The sequence below is a fragment of the Stegodyphus dumicola genome, chromosome 1 (assembly GCF_044657685.1).
Source record: "Stegodyphus dumicola isolate Sdum_Otavi_A_Nest chromosome 1, ASM4465768v1".
Classification (NCBI taxonomy): domain Eukaryota; kingdom Metazoa; phylum Arthropoda; class Arachnida; order Araneae; family Eresidae; genus Stegodyphus; species Stegodyphus dumicola.
Genome location: NC_140768.1, coordinates 95,775,352 through 95,792,183, shown reverse-complemented (window position 1 = coordinate 95,792,183; position 16,832 = coordinate 95,775,352). Strand labels below are relative to the sequence as shown.

Genomic DNA, 16,832 nt, shown 5'->3' with positions numbered 1-16,832 from the left:
TGAGTGAGGCACATACAATATCCTTCCAGTTATGTGAGCACCACTACTTCCTGTGGATGATTCCTCCGCTATATCATTCATAGTTGTTTCCACTGCAGTAATCCGGCCCTTCGGCAACGGGAGTCTTCCACTTCGTGACTGATCCTCCAAAGAGCCAGTTTTTTAGAACCATTTCACAAGCTTCAGTATTCCAGAACAGAGTATGGGGCCATTCTTTGTCTTCTGTCCTTTCGCTGTGCGCAATTTTTGCGACACAACAATTGCTGCAATTGCAAATCCTCGTGTATCAGTTTTTTATTGCAAGATTAATTGACATAATTCTGCAGAATCTCTCACATGTCAGTGACCTCTACCGGTGACATTTTTAACTAATTTTTTTTTTTTTTTTTTTTTTTTTTTTTTTTTTTTTTTTTTTTTTTTTGCTAATAAAAAACCCTAAACTTGAGAGTCCTTTCTTGCAAACTGCATTTCTTTATAATAATTTCTTCCTTTATCAAATTTTGAAGTTTTAACAAACTTTTGACTCACCCTGTATAAATCACATATTCAGTTATGTGGAATCGCACAGCAGCCCAACTTTTGCAAAAACAGCAAAATTTGCTACAATTGCAAGATTGAATTACGAAAGTATAAATTCAAAAAAGAAAAAATAGAAGCAAAGAAAGAAAATTTTAACTCGGGAAAACTCGAGAAATTTTGTACGAGCGTTAACAGTATGTTTAAAACAACCAAAATGTACTCAACATGTTTTGTACTTTTAATAAATTCCCTTTTCTGCATGCAAGCTACATTATTAAAGATCGGTGATGGACTGCAGAAAATCTACCATCAGGCCACATGTTGTGCACCCCTGGTGTTACAAATCTGTCATTTACAAAAAGAATTTTTTTCGGAGGGGGGACTTTTTAAAAATATTTTCAATAGTTTTATGCTAGTAATTCAATTAAATCGTTCAATGCTGGATAGTCTGGCATTAGCTAATTTATGACACCTTGTGTATACCTGTCTAAAAATTCATGACAGTTTTCCCACTGTGGTGTCGTGGCCAGAACCGCTATGCAAACCCTGGGTTGTGACATCAGGTTCAAAACAAAACACAGCATAAAAATTTTATTGAACGCAAAAAAAAAAAAAAAAAAAAAAAAAAATGGCTACATACAATTTGACAAGAGAGAAACTTACTATTTTCAAAAATCAAATTTTATACATTTTACATACGAGAGCAATTCATGGCTCTCGAGCTTGTGTTTTTAACATTGCCAACGATTTAATTATTTTAATAAAGACTATTTTAATAACTATTGAAAAAGTATTTGTAAGTTAAAAAATAATAATTTTCAGCTTATTCTTACGAGACATCCTTCTCCATATTAATCTTCAGTCTCTTCTTCTTTTATGTAACCTTATCACAACTCCTCCCCTCATAAAGAAATTTTTCTTGACTATGGAAGGAAAAATTCTAAATACATTTCACTGCTTTCAAAACACAAGTGGTAACTATTTAAGTGATAATAGAGAAGCCAGTTACATTACCCTGCACATATTTCTAGATAACAAAAATGCAAAAATACAACAAAAGAATTTAAACCACTGCTAATGTCTGCCTCATGCAAAGTACATTCCTCAAATTTTACAAAATGCTAATACTTAACACAAAACATTTGATTCTAACCATTTTGAATAAGAAACACACAATGCAAACAATGTTAAATCTACAAAAATATAATTCCAAAATGCTACAAAAATCATTTTTCAAACCACAGTTCACAGAACAAAAAGGATTGGCTCCTCCATATATTTCATATGCTAAAATGCCTGCTGTCCATAGATCTGATCTCGAATAATCAATCACTGAGATAGGACACGCTTCAGCATTTGCAACTTCTGGTGCCATTAATGCTATATTTCCACCTTTCTCAGAATCATATGAAGTGTAGACCAAATAGAGGCCTGCATGACAGCACCCTAATTCAGTTATAGCAAATCTAGGAGAGGAGGGTCCATACTGGAAATCTAATAAAATATTGTCAGTCTGTAAATCTCGATGAGTAAAATCATTTTGAAGCAAGTGTACTAAAACTTCCAAAAGCTGAGAAAAAAGTAGCAATGCTGTGTGACCAGAAACATCTATTCTTTTAAAATGCAATTGTATCTCTTCATAACAAGAAATAGAATCATATTTCTACAACATCCATCACTCAGAAGACGGACAGGAAGGGCTTGTGGATAGTTAGTGAAGGAACCAAGAAGCAGAGGTGTTTGATCAGCAAAAGCAAAATACATTTCAACTATATTTGGATGAGGTCCAAATTTCTTTTTCCTAACTTTATGATTTGTCAGTTCATCCAAAGAAAACTCGCCAATGGCTGGTAATGTCTCCTTATACATTGCACGCCATATAGCATATGCATTTGATTCAGCATTATAATTGAACATCATTTTTACAGCAAGGTTATTTGGAAGCAATTTCTCAGAAGAAAAAGTCTTGATAGAAGTGGGTTTTTCGAATATCGAATTCTGCAGATCTTGTGTTCCTTCAGTATGCGATATAATAAATTTTGTTTGGTGTTGAACATTATCATGAGTTTCTGTTGCTTGTGCTTCCGAGAATTCTACTGGCGAAACATCCACAAGGATAGACCTTTCTTCTAAACTGATGTCTGCAATTTTAATTGCCTCCTCCGTATTACTGGTTAACTTCCTTTCTTCCGAATGCTCATTATTGACGGCCCTTTCATTTTCTATCTCTTTCTTTTCTTCCGATCTGGAATCTAAGTCTTTTGCACTCGCTCTCTCTAAACTCCTGCATGCATGCGCCTGACTACGAGTCTCCACAGCATTCAAGAGAACCGGTCGTTCCCTAATTTCCTCAATCAACTGTGCAGTTTTATTCCCTAACAAACAGTACTCTTTATCTAACTCTACCAGAGTAACTGCTGCCTTTGTGGTGACCACACCAAAATCACCTTCAATGGTGACTTTCGCCAAAGGTAAACATTTACACTCTGTGTCCAAAGGCTGTTTCACCCATACAGTTTTCCCTAATAAGTCACTAGTATTAATCCAAGTACTAACACAGATCCATACCAGCTCCAGTATTTCTCAGATATTCTCTCTCTATCCCATTAATTACTGCTTTCTTGAAATATGGCTTAAAACATTTTCCTAAACTCTCCGTTCCTAGATTATTCACCAGATTAGCCTTATTCTTTTCCAGCGATGGACAGTTAGGTCGGATATGTCCGTCCTTTCCACATTGGTAACACCTTATTTTCCACTGTTTCTCGAAACCTGCTTCATTGAAAACTTGCCTTTTTTTAGGAGCCTCCACTTTTCTATGCTCCTCTGATTTAATTCTTTGATGACCACTACTTTTCTGATTATAACTACAGTTAGAATTTACATACCACTCTCTATCTTTCTCAAATGGTTTCTTTAACTCCGCTCTCTGTTCTAACTTCCTCGTATCTCTTCATAAAGCCTCATACTTGTCGCATTTCTCTGCTAAAATGGAAGCTGTTTTAAATTCTTCCCAATTGTCTAAGTAGTGCTCTCTTATATCTAGAGGGACTCGCCGCTTAATTTGCTCAGTGAGCAAATTAAGTTCCTTAAGACTTTCAAAATCTTGAACTTCTACTGAATCCAACCAATTCTCTAAATACACTCTCAATTCATACACTAAATCCACCCATAACATTCCAATTTTTCTAGAATGTTCTTCAAATTTTGTTTTTAGTGCCCAAGAACTAAGCTTGAATCTCTGCATGAGTAATTTCTTAACATGCTGATAATCATCCCCTTTATCCGCTTGTTCTTTCACTATTAACTGGGTTACATCGTGAGGTAATAAAGGAATTAATTGCGAGACCCAATCAATCTCATTAACGTTTTCTTTTTGAACTTGTTTTTTAAATAGCATAAAGAATAATGAAATATCTATATTACTCGGTTCAAAACGCGATACTAGATCTTTCAAATTAACCTTTTTTTCTCTAGATTGTTCATCTTTCGAAACCGTAGAAGCTAGGCTATTAGTCTGAACCACATTCATCAGTTTTAACCTTTCCAATTCAAAAACTCGCTCCCGTTCCGCTCTCTCTTGTTCACATTCCCGCTCTGCTCTCTCTTGTTCGGCTATTTCTTCTGCTTTTCTCTGCTCAGCCGCAGCCCAAATTCTTACCACGTATTCTTTCGTAGCTTCTTCTTCATAGCCCTCGGCATTTAGAATAGCCTGCCTAATTTCTCTTACTCTATTTGCCTGAGACACATTTGTTTCAAACTCCTCCGCTAACTCCAATAGCAGAGCTTTAGTAAATTTCCTCATAAACTCACCCATTATGGAAAATTAAAGAAAAATAACCTATCCCAAAATACAGTAACACAAAAACAACAACAGGTCTATCTCTCCAAAACTGAATAATTCCCTGACAATTTTGAACACAAATTGCCTTACAACACTTAATGATAATACCTATGCCTACAAACAAAGCGTATATAAAAAATGCTAATTAAGAGGCAACCTTTTCCTGCTCTATATCAACTATATAAGTATTGTCCTTTAACTCTGGACTGATTTAAAACTAAATTTTTCTAAAGCATACCATTACAATACTTCATACAATTTAAAGTTACTAAAACAATAGAACAAACAATTTAATTTCAATTAGCAACAGTAGCCACAAGCTTAACTTTCAATAACCACCAGAAAACTTTTGATCCCCAAAAACAGAACTATATCCAAAATAAACCTAGTCTCGAATAACTGGTATAACTTCTCCAAAATCACAAAAATGGTACTCACCAATTTTGAAGATGCCTTCGATTGACTCTCCTGGCACTACTTGGATATTCTTCCGAGAAATTTCACTATTTTGCGGCACTAGATGACGCTTCCTCCGGCGTTCCCTTCTGACACACTGTCACTTGTCACTGAAGAGGCTTCATCACGCGAACTGTCCTTGCACGCAAAATTAGATCGTTCTTGAAGAGAAGAAAGTCTTTACTGTTCACATAAAACTCAAGTTCACAGGCGAAAAAGTCCGTTCCTAAATTTACTCTCAGGAACAATCCCAAAAAGCTGCCACCAACTGTTAATATTTACTGCTGTAGTGTCGTGGCCGAAACCGCTATGTAAACCCTGGGTTGTGACATCAGGTTCAAAACAAAACACAGCATAAAAATTTTATTGAAGGCAAAAAAAAAAAAAAAAAAAAAAAAAAAAAAAAAAAAAAAAAGGCTACATACAATTTGACAAGAGAGAAACTTACTATTTTCAAAAATCAAATTCTATACATTTTACGTGCGAGAGCAATTCGTGGCTCTCGAGCTTGTATTTTTAACATTGTCAACGATTTACTTATTTTAATAAAGACTATTTTAATAACTATTGAAAAAGTATTTGTAAGTTAAAAAAATAATAATTTTCAGCTTATTCTCACGAGACATCCTTCTCCATATTAATCTTCAGTCTCTTCTTCTTTTATGTAACCTTATCACACCACACATTATTCAGTGTTGTATTTTTGAGTAGCTGCCGAGGATTTTTGCTCCAAAAGTGTAGACAAATCCTATACAAAGCACTTATTACCAATATACATTCGCATCATCATCTGCAAGGTCTACATCATCAGTCTTTGCACCACTTAATGATTACAAGTCCTCTGATCTAAATGTTCAGAAATACATATTACTCCCAAATACTATTCAATAGTGATCGAACACACTACTAAAGCAAAAACTGCTGCCATACAAACAATCATCCCACCAACCAGGAATGTGCTTCAATCATATGACAATGTTGAAACTCGCAGATACATTTTGTTTGCCATTCTGTGGCTGTATATATATTATAGATGAACATATCACTTTATATGCCCTGCTTTGCAGATGGAAAAATGCATACTTTGCACTTGTTTTACTCGCATACTTTATCACCCCTGAAAATATACGACAATTTTCGTTGGGAAGCTTTTCTTATTAATGTAAAAGGTCAGGTAAATTTAAAAGGTGATTCTGCTATGTAAATCTTTGAATAAATTTGTAAACATTATAGCGAAGCCTGTTTAAAATATATTTCCATCTAACTACTTGCTTTCAGTAAATTTTAGTTATTTTACAAATTTTTATAAGTTATTGCCACTTTTATGACAGTATCTGCTTTCAATTAGTTACTGCCACATTTACAGCACTACTTGCTTTTAAAAAGTTTTAGTTATTTATGAATTTGTGTTAGTTACTGCCACTTTTATGGCAAAAACTAATTTATGCCATGTTGGTTTTAACCATTTTGGATGAACTTTTGCTAGTTATGATTATACAGCACTAATGATCAAATTTTTAAGACCTACAAATAACATTCAGTCATGAGACTATTTTATATTGCTTGTGACAACTCACAAAATATATTCTGATCATAGACTTTTTGATGCATGTAAATTTTCACGCCTTTTTTCTGTGATGTATAAGAGAAAAGTATACTGCCTGTAGCCATAGTTAACACATAGTTAAAGGCGGGAGTCGTAGTACTAAGATTTATCTCGATTGTAGCTTAAAGGCGGGAGTTGCAGTACTATGATTTATCTCGACTGTAGCTTAAAGGCAGGAGTTGCAGTACTACAATTTATCTCGACTGTAGCTTAAAGGCGGGAGTCGCAGTACTACGATTTATCTCGACTGTAGTTTAAAGGCAAGAGTCGTATTAGTACGGTTTGCAACCAATTGCACAATCCATGCACCACTTTACATTTGTATTTAGTATGTTTTGTGGTTTGAAGCTGTTCAGTTGTTCAAATTCTGCTTACAGTAAATTTTGAAATCCTTCAATATGGTTTCACATGAAAATAAAGATACATATGCAGACGATTTGATGGACATTGACAAGCCATAACCTGGTACATCGACCTCAGCATCACGGACTTCACGATATAAAATTGATCCGGCTGGACGTCTCTCGCTAGACATCAAAAAGCACAAATTAATTCGGACAGAAAACAAAGGCAAAAAGCTATATGCCCAACGAAACTGCATAGTTTGTGCGGCAGATAAAAAAAGAAAGTTGACTTGCTTCAAATGCAAGATTTGCATTGCACCTCTTCACAGTGTTTTAATACTTCTTGTAGATTTAAGAGTTTAAATAAACTTTTTAAAGTTTAAATTCTTTTATGATTACGCAAAATATTGAGGACTAAAAACAAGGCAGGGTGGTCGCCATGTTACCTAGCATACTTTCATCAATATACCCCGCCTTTAATGTGTTGAGGTTAGGTTAGATTATTTTAATTACGGCAAAGCCTCAAGGGCTATCTGCCTAAGGGGAAGGATGCCTTCGTGGAGGACTTTCCAAGGGAAACTGGCTCGTATACACGTTACACATGGGGAAGACCACGAAAACATCTATGCAGCCAGCCTGTTCGCTGGATTTGAACCTCAGACCGAAATACCAGTGTTCAGCGACTTTACCGCTTGGCCGCTGGTGGGCTTAATGTGTTAAGGAAAACATTTCACTGAAAAAATATTCAAAATGTGATTTTGAATTTATACAAGTTTAGATCTGCTGCTTCGTGTTGTTCTATCTTTCTCTATTAAAAAAAAAGTGAGAATTTTTACATTAAATGAAACATATTGTATAGTCCACAGTTTTAACTTCTTCTTAGATTGGCACATACGCTGAAACTGATCACTGCCTTAAAGAACCAATGATAGTTTAGAGAAAGCATATCAAAATTACTCGAAGCATACGAGTTTTTTTACACAGCAGATAAATTTATTTAATCCCTTTCTTTAATTCTTCATTTTTACCAGTGTGGTGTTTATAATTAAACCAAAATCCAAATTTTTAAGAACTACAAAGCTCATAAATTAGAATTAATGTTTACTTTATCATACTATTAAACAGAATGTACAACTGTATTGGTGACGAATTATCAAGTTAAAAACTATCTTATTCAAAAATAAATACTTTATTCAATGATTGTTTTAATTGCTATTATTTACAATGGATATATTAAAATGTAAAAAATAGCTTTCTTACATGAAATAGTTAATTTATAGATTATTTGGAGTAGCATGTTTCAACTGGATTTTCTACAGGAAGATGAATGCATAAAAAGTCAATCCTGAGAAGACTGAAGTTTGAAATAAAGAATTTTTAAAATCAAATTATTTGTCCATATCTGAAAATAAAAAAAAAAGAATGTCAATTAAATATTAAAACTATTGTTAAAATTACATATTAAAAGAAGGATATCATCAGCTGAGAAATAATGTTATCATTTGCATTTTTCTGAACTTTGCAGGAGACCAAAATTCTCGGATATGGAGATACAATGTTGAAGAAAGAGCTCTTGTTTCCTGAATTTACTGAACAATTTTAAAGTCTGAGAAGAGGTAAATGTATATGACAATGTTAATTTCTGAATAACACATCAAATTATTTAAATAACAGTGAATTTGCTACTACAATATAAATTTATTGTAAAAAATGGGTTTATTTATCATAAAAAATCCACACATATGTTTGCTGACAAAAGAAAAGTTTCCTTTTCACTCAGTTTTTGATCGAAAAAATAAAATAATAATAATCTTGCTGTTTACTAAAACTTCTACCATAAAGTGACACATTTTAAATATTTAGTTAATTGATGCACACAAAATATATCTATTTTAAGCTAATTTGACCAAGTCGTTAGACTAGTTGTTTATCCAGTTATGAAATCTTTTAGCACTTAATACAGACAATTTTTTTTAATATATATATTAAGAGAAAAATAAGAAATTCAAGACCTTACCATTAATTATTACACAGATTCTGCAGTGGGCTATAAAGAGAAAAATGTACTTATAAATGATTTAATACTTAAAACACACATGAATTTTATTTGAAACATTTTCTTGACATTTGCAGTACTTACAGTCTATTTACTAATTAGGCAAACTGCTCTCTACAAGAGCTCTTAAGTTATAGCACTATATTGTTATCATTGTTTATCAAACTAATAAATTTAAAAACAATATATATATACAAATAACTTTTCAATTAATTTAATTCATAAAATTTCCAGTATATTTTATTTTATAGCAAATCTAAAGACATACATTATGTATTTCACATAATAGTTTGTACACCACAAAGAAACAAGTTTGTTACAGTTTTATTTTACACTTTCAAGGTTAAAAAAAATTGAATAGTAGCTAAAAGATTTCTTCAATGTATTAATTACCGCATAATTTAATTTTAGCATATTTACTGACCATCTTTTACACTTTAATAACTTTTCACACTTCTGAGTTCCCCCCCCCAAGGATCTTTTGTATCCCCTCGTTACTCTAAATCCCATTTTTCAATACTTGAAGATATTCACATCTTTGTTGCGTTACACTGTATCAAAAGAATTTATTAATGCATACTGGATATCAAATTTAAGTGTCACTGCATAAAACTGAATAATTCTAAAAGTGTGTGTGGGTGGATGGGTGGAAATAACCAAACTATATTTATTACTGACATAAAATTTTGACGTGCATTTTGTATAATTAAATTCTTATTTGATTATAAACTTAGGTACATAAAATTTAGAATTATTCTTAATTTTATAACATTACTTTAACAGGGTTCGTAGCCACATTTTAGTTAAAAAAATAAGCACCTATAAGCACTTTACAGCCACACTTTAAGAAAAATGAAAGCACCTATTAAGACTTGTAACTTTAAATACTAGAAATTCAGTACGTAGTAAGACAGAATGAACATTATTCAACCATGGAAAACAATTAATTACCTTCTTTTTTCTTAAATTTCAAATAACAGTTCAATTTACAAAACTAGTTTACAATGAGAGGGGAAAAAACTATGCAGAACTAAATTATATTACAAGATTTAATGATGAAATTTCAGTTCAAAATAGAGAAAATAAATAATAATAATAAGCCATATTTATTATATTGGCTTGGCACCTAAAAATAAATACAATTTATTTTTTCACTCATATTATTTAAATAATTTAACTTAAATAAAATTTCTGAACATTTTCTAAATTTTCATTGTGTAACAGATTTCCCTTAACAGATATTGCAAGCAAAATAATTTAAATAAAAATAAGTAAAAAAAGGAACTTTTCTGAAATCAGAAGACGGGAAGTTGCTTCATGCAGTCATCCTTTAACAGTAAAAGCTTAAATAACCAGCATATTCGGAAATTGACGAATATCTGAAAATTCCGGATAGTCGAGCGTAATTAGTAAAAGTGGAAGGGGGTAGATTGTAGCCGTTCTTTAGATTTTTCAGCTAAATAATGCTTTCGACATTTTGATGTTCTTGGCAAGCACAGTGAAACTCTGCGAAATATCGCAAACGTTATTGCACAATACATGCGCCTTAATTCTTCGGCACGTGATATTACGCAATCAGAATCAACACCTGCCGGTATTTGGAGAAAAAATAACTAAACAGAGGAAAACACCCCTTTGCTCCTTCCGGTTTTCACCGTGATGCACCCATGTGGCATATTTAAAATTGAGCAGGTCACGTCGCACTCCGCACGATATCCGTCATACGCATACTGATTAATAAAGAGATTTAACAATATGAGGTGTTTTTCATTCTAATTTTGAACAGACTGCGTTAAATTTCCAGAATAGAATCATTCTTCACTTGAGTTAGAAGACAGCAGAACTTTTAGTCCTATTCAATCCAGATTGAAAAGTGATGACACAAAAAAAAAAGGGGGGGAGAGAGGAGTCTGTTGCTCGCTTTGCTGCGAACTGTAACGGTTTCAATATTCGATTTTGCGGAGAAAGGGGAGAACCCCTAACTTCCGTACTGTATAATGCTTTGGGGGGGGGACTGAAAGGTTTCAGATTTTAAATTACGTCCAAAGGTGGTTTTTTTTGGGGGGGATGTTTTGTGTGCTATCTTTATTTATTAAATATCACGTTCTTTGCGCTTAAACCATAAAATTCAGTTCAATAGCAATGTCACAAAATAATTTTAAAATGAGCATATCTTTAGAATTTCCGATACACAGTTCCGCACGCTGGAGATAAAAATGTTTTCTTTCCCCCGTGGAGTATTGCCATTGCTCGCTTTTAAATCGTTGAGTTTGTTACTCAAAAATTCATTAAAGTTTTACAAAATATGAAATCGATAATAAAATAAATTCCAAATTTCAAATTTGGTCTTTCACATGCCCATAATCGTAGGAGGATTACGTCATTTAAAATTCGATGGCTCTATGTACTGTTATTTTAACACAATGCCAGAAATATACATACACTTATGCAGATTTTTCATTATTTAATTTCTTCAAATATAATGCAGGACTCCAACATTTGGTGGCAAAAGTTTGAAAAGTGAAATGGACATTTATAGTGATTCAACGCAAGATCGCAAAACGAAAACAATAATCCTTCAGGGACAAAGCCTTTGACTTTGTGACTTTGGACTAAAAATTATTTTGACTATTCGATTACTTTCACTTTATTTAGGCCATTCCGAATATTATTCCATAGAAAACCAATCTGTGTTAAAACACAGTAACCCATTTTTGAAGTTTATCTATGCTTCAGCAGTTACTGCAAATATATTATTATAAATATTCATACATATGCTCATAATATAAACATACCGATCATAATAAATGCGAATACAAACTGACCACGCAGAACGAGAATGTAAATTATTAAAATCTTGATAGAAATTCAAGCATGTGTAGTATTGGGTGGGAGCAAAAGAAAACGGAATGTACCGGAAATTTTCTATCACTTTCACTGCTGAATAAGGAATTTTCTACTGCTTTTGCAATTCTTTGACCAATAGTCAAAGAATTCACCTGTCTGACCTGTCACCTGAACGACATTCACCTGTCTGTACTTGTGCGCACCAAAGGTTATATTAATGCAGAGAAAGGGGCAAAAAGCTATTTCTGGGAGTATGATTCATTATCTGACGTTCCATATAAGGAAGAAAAGTTGTTTATTTATTTTCCGCTTTGGTACAGGGAAAAATGTGTGTTTATTTTAAAAAAAAGGGGGGTACTAAAAACAAAAAAATAAGTGCTTTTGAGAAAAAGTAAGCACCTATAAGGGCTTTTATATTTTATTTTCAAATATTCAAATTACATTTTCAAACTTGTAAGGAGCGCTACGACCCTGTTTAAGGCACGATATATGGAGTTCTTGGCATTTTTTTATATATTTAACAAATGTGTTAAAATGAACAATTTAGATAAATCGTCCTAAAAGGCACTGCCTCACAATAAGGAGTCTCAGATGCAATGTCAATTAAAAAAAATAGCAGTAGTATTTTTCCCTTTTGCTATGAGCTGCAAATGAAGTAAAAAATAATAAAAGAAAATCTAACAGATTTCAGATTGATTTTATATTACGGCCAAAAGGTTCTTTCCTTAACGTTTTGTGTGTTACCTTTATTAAATATCATGTTCTTCCCACCTAAACCACATAAAATTCAATTTACAACCAATATCACAAAATATTAAAAAAACAGCATATCTTTAGAATGTTTGATATAAAGTTTTATGTGCTGGAGATAGATTGATTCTTCATTCTTTAGTTTTTTCAAATATAATACATGGCGATAACATTAGCTGGCAACAGTCTGAAAACTGAATACACGCAGAAAGAGAAACTATACAAAATGCCGTTTAGAGACTAATAGCTTTTGGGGTCTAACGCCTCTTTGAGCTAAAAACTGAAAACTTAATATAAAAAGCTTGGATTTTATACTATGCCCAAAGGGGTGTTTTTTTCATTTACACACACATACACATTTCGAAGGCATTTGGGCTGAAAATACTTAAAACAGCATTATATTTAGAATTCCTGATACACAATATTGCACGCTGGAGGGGGGGGAATGTTTTTTTTCGTACAATGTTGCCACTACTTTGAAAGCGTTAAATCTGTTAATAAAAATTTTTTTACAAAATATGGAAAAGACAATAAAACAAATTTAATGTTCCGAATTCGAGCTTTCAGGTGCCCATATTCGGGTGGAGGATTATGTTCAAAATTTGGTGGCTCTAGATACCGTAGTTTTTTCACAATGTGAGAATTTATTCATGCAGATTCTTCATCATTTAATTTCTTTAAATATAATACATAGCGATAGTTTGAAAAGTGAAATAGGCAGTTAAGGTGAACCGATGCAAAAAGCCGTTTAAAGACTAATACCCCTTCTGGCATAAAAACTATTAATTAAACCTCTAATGCATATGGTAGCATATTTGCTACCATGGGCTATCCATATTTGCTACCATATATTAAATGTCATGTTTTTATACCAGGAACGCCATAAAATGCAATTTTTATGTCAAAAATTTATAGATTGAACCTTTCTCATGCATTATTAGCAAATTTTAGGTAAAGACAGCAGCACCAGCTTAACCCTTTCGCCGTCCTCTCCTGTCCGCGAAAATTTCTCCCCAGCGGCTCTTTGCTTTTCGCAGCGTGTAATGTTGCTTTCTCTGTACATACATAACTTTCGTAGTGGATGAATGTAAATGATTATTAACTAAAATTATAAGGAAATAAAGCATAATGGAAAAGTAATAATATCTCTGCTTATTTCTAACAGCAGGATTAATGTGATAACATTTGATCCAGGTGATCCACTCCTCCCAGTTTGTTGTTGTAATCTTTTACAATTTTTTTTATAGTTATTTTTCGTGTTCCAACATCAAACATCGAGTTATTATGGAGTGTGCTCATCAAACGTATATCCTTCTTGTCTTCCCAATTCACAACCCCATTTTTTCTCTTTTTCTGCTGAGTAGACGTTGAAGATCTCTTATCATGTCATGTGTCTTATGTAAAATAGCACAAATATGCATAAAACCCCTCGGGAGGAATTCAATTAGAAATAGAATGCCTGATTACTACTGCCCTCTAGGATGTATTAGAACAAACAAAAATTAAAACTCAAACAAGTAAACATTTAGAAAACGTTTTAAATGTTTAAAAGTTTTAAAATGTAGAAGAACGCTCTAAGTGCGTTACGGCCGCCCTGCAGAAGTTTCATCTGAACACGCTAGACGCGCTACAGACGACAAAGAGGTTAAAGGAAAAAAATAGAAGAAGCATGGATGCAGCAAACAATGCAAGCACCTTTTCAGACGTAAATTGTTTGTTTATTTTACAAACATTTTATTAATAAAACAGCTAATAATTACTATTTATATAAAGTAAAAGAGTTAATGTATCACACAGTATAAAAAAATTTTACAAAATTATTGTTTTTAATGCTAAAATGCATTTTTAAAATCATGGTAGCAAATGTGCTACCATGGGCATTCGTGTATCTAAGCCTAGCAGTTCTCTGAAGAAAATATGTTTTTACATTGAAATTAGTTCATTATCTTTAATCTTTGTAATTTTACAGATAATATATCCTTAAATCCAATTTATGGATTTAAATTTTATTGATTTAAATTTTGATATTTTTCAATTTAGAAAATATTTTAAGATATATTTTTCTTGTAAAAAAGTTTCTAGGAAAATTCATTTTGAGATTTAAGTTGAAAAATAAATTTAATCCTCTAATAAATTTCATGTTTTTTAATATATTTGTACTTTACATTTATTGAATGAAATTTTAAAAAATAATTTAATAACATTTAATAAAATTTTCGGAATTTTGAATAAAATTTTGAATTTTTTTTTCAGCCATGCACTTTAGGTCCCTTTTCCACAGAGTAAAAGGAAAAAATTAGTTTAAAAAACTAGAAGATGCCATAGCATATATTAATGTTTTGGAAAGTGATTTATCCGAGATTTCTGATGATGAATATATGCCTATACGAACATCTGATATCTTCCATGAAGGAAGCTCAGATGATGAAGACCAAGAACATAATGAAGATGTAGAAAATAACCAAAATGCATCAAATATTGAAGAAAGAGTCTATCTAAGTAAGAGCTATAAACGTTTAAAATTCTCTGGAGGAAAAAAGAACCTAATCTTATGCCTTCATCAAATGATGATAACTTTCCTGATCCTACAGATCCTATTCCATCTGCTCCTGCATATTTTCAGAATGTCGTATCGACAGATATGATAAAATTATTAGTTGAACAAACAAATCTGTATAGTGTTCAACAAACAGGAACTTCTCTTATGGAGACGGCAAATGAAATAGAGCAAGTAATAGGAATGATTAGAATGGGATTAGTCCATATATCTCAGAGGATACTGAGAAAAGGAAATAAAGTATGAACCAACTTCAGAAGAAATGTCCAGAAATAGATTTGAAAAAAATCTTAAGATTTTTGCATACTGCGGATAATTTACAAATTTATGATGATGTTAGAAGTGACAAATGCTGGAAAGTACAACCGTGGTTGTTTGACTTAAAGAAAACATGCTATCCATTCCAGGTGAGACCAAGCAGTCTATTGAAATAATGATTCCATTTCGTAGGACAATCCATATCAAACAATATATGCCTAAGAAAACCTCATAGCAAACACGGTTTAAAAATGTGGGCCCGGTGTGGACAATTGGGCATTTGTTACGATTTTGATGTTTACACTGGAAAAGCTGAAGGTTACTACTGAGATCAAATTGTTTAGGTCTATATGAGCAGGTGTTGTGATGCAGCACTCTAAATAACCCAACAAAAACTACTATCTTTGCGGATAATTTTTTCTCTGGAATTCCATTAGTATGTGAATTATCCAAGAAAAATATAGGATTTGTTGGGACTTTGAGAGAAAACAGGCTAACGAAATGTAAATTAAAGAACAAGAAGGAATTGAAAAAAGAAGGCAGAGGATCCATTTATTATTCTGTAGCATCTGTAAAGAATGCATATATCATAGCTGTAAATATAAATATTGTAGCCTTAAATATTTGTTTTTCAATTATTTATTACGTTTAAGATCAAAGAACTGATAGTGTGCATCACTGGCCAGTGTAATAATTTCATACGGCAAAGACGCCACATATGTCCTAGAGGAATATTTACTCAAGTTAAATGTGACAAATGTGAAAAAATCTTTGTTTTAACAAGGACAGAAACAGTTTTAGAGCTTATCATTTGTAAATAACTGCACATAAACTAAACGGAATAAAATAATAATAAAAAAAAAAGTGCTTGAAAATTACTTGATTTGTACCCTAATCTGCCCATGGTAGCATATTTGCTACCATTAAAAAAACATTACAAAAAATGTTTTTCCACAATTGTTTGCCATGTTTGTTTTACTTGACTCTTTTAACTAACAAATAATTTTTTGTTTGGAAATTTCTTTGGGCATTAGAGGGTTAATGAAAATACTTAACCTTTCAGTGGGACACACAAACACACATATATATCAGATTACAAATATTTTAAAACAGAATATGTCCATTTGAACTAAATAAATTTTAAAATCATCCTTACCATCTGATTTGAATCCTTATAGTGCATATTAATCTGAAGGTGATACTTTTCATTGCATAACTCTTGTAGATGGCTAATACCTGATTAGAAAAATTATTACAGTTCAGTGAAAAAATATTTTAGATGTCAAAACATGATATATGAAATTTATACATTTTCAAACAAATTTAAAAGAAAAATTTACAAATATATTTTTTTAAATGTAATCTTAAAGTTGTTTAAAGCAACAGAAAATTTTTTTAGAAGTAACATCAAATTATGTATGAATTTTTAAACTTTTCTACATTGATTTAAAAATAAATAAAATAAGTAAAGAATTTTTAAAGAGCACACGTTATATTTTAAATGAAAAGCATGTGGAGTAAGAAAAATTGATATTTTCTTATACAGGAAGATATATAAACCAAATTATATTGCAGTATTAGTCAAACTTTGAAGA

The 16,832-nt window shown here is 32.1% G+C and overlaps 1 protein-coding gene and 1 pseudogene across 1 annotated transcript in view; both read right to left on the bottom strand.

The window, feature by feature from the left end:
* Positions 1-1,441: 1,441 nt before the first annotated feature.
* LOC146999159 (serine/threonine-protein kinase pink-1, mitochondrial-like) lies at positions 1,442-3,102 on the bottom strand (annotated as a pseudogene).
* A 4,837-nt stretch (positions 3,103-7,939) lies between these two features.
* LOC118188641 (tubulin monoglutamylase TTLL4-like) overlaps positions 7,940-16,832 on the bottom strand; it is a 74,854-nt gene continuing 65,961 nt past the window's right edge. The window contains exons 17-19 of the mRNA XM_035359131.2: positions 16,394-16,473; positions 8,787-8,816; positions 7,940-8,171 (exon numbers count right to left, since the gene is read on the bottom strand). Coding sequence (XP_035215022.2) covers positions 8,796-8,816; positions 16,394-16,473 — 101 coding nt within the window. The 3' untranslated portion in view covers positions 7,940-8,171; positions 8,787-8,795. The remainder of the gene's footprint in view (positions 8,172-8,786; positions 8,817-16,393; positions 16,474-16,832) is intronic.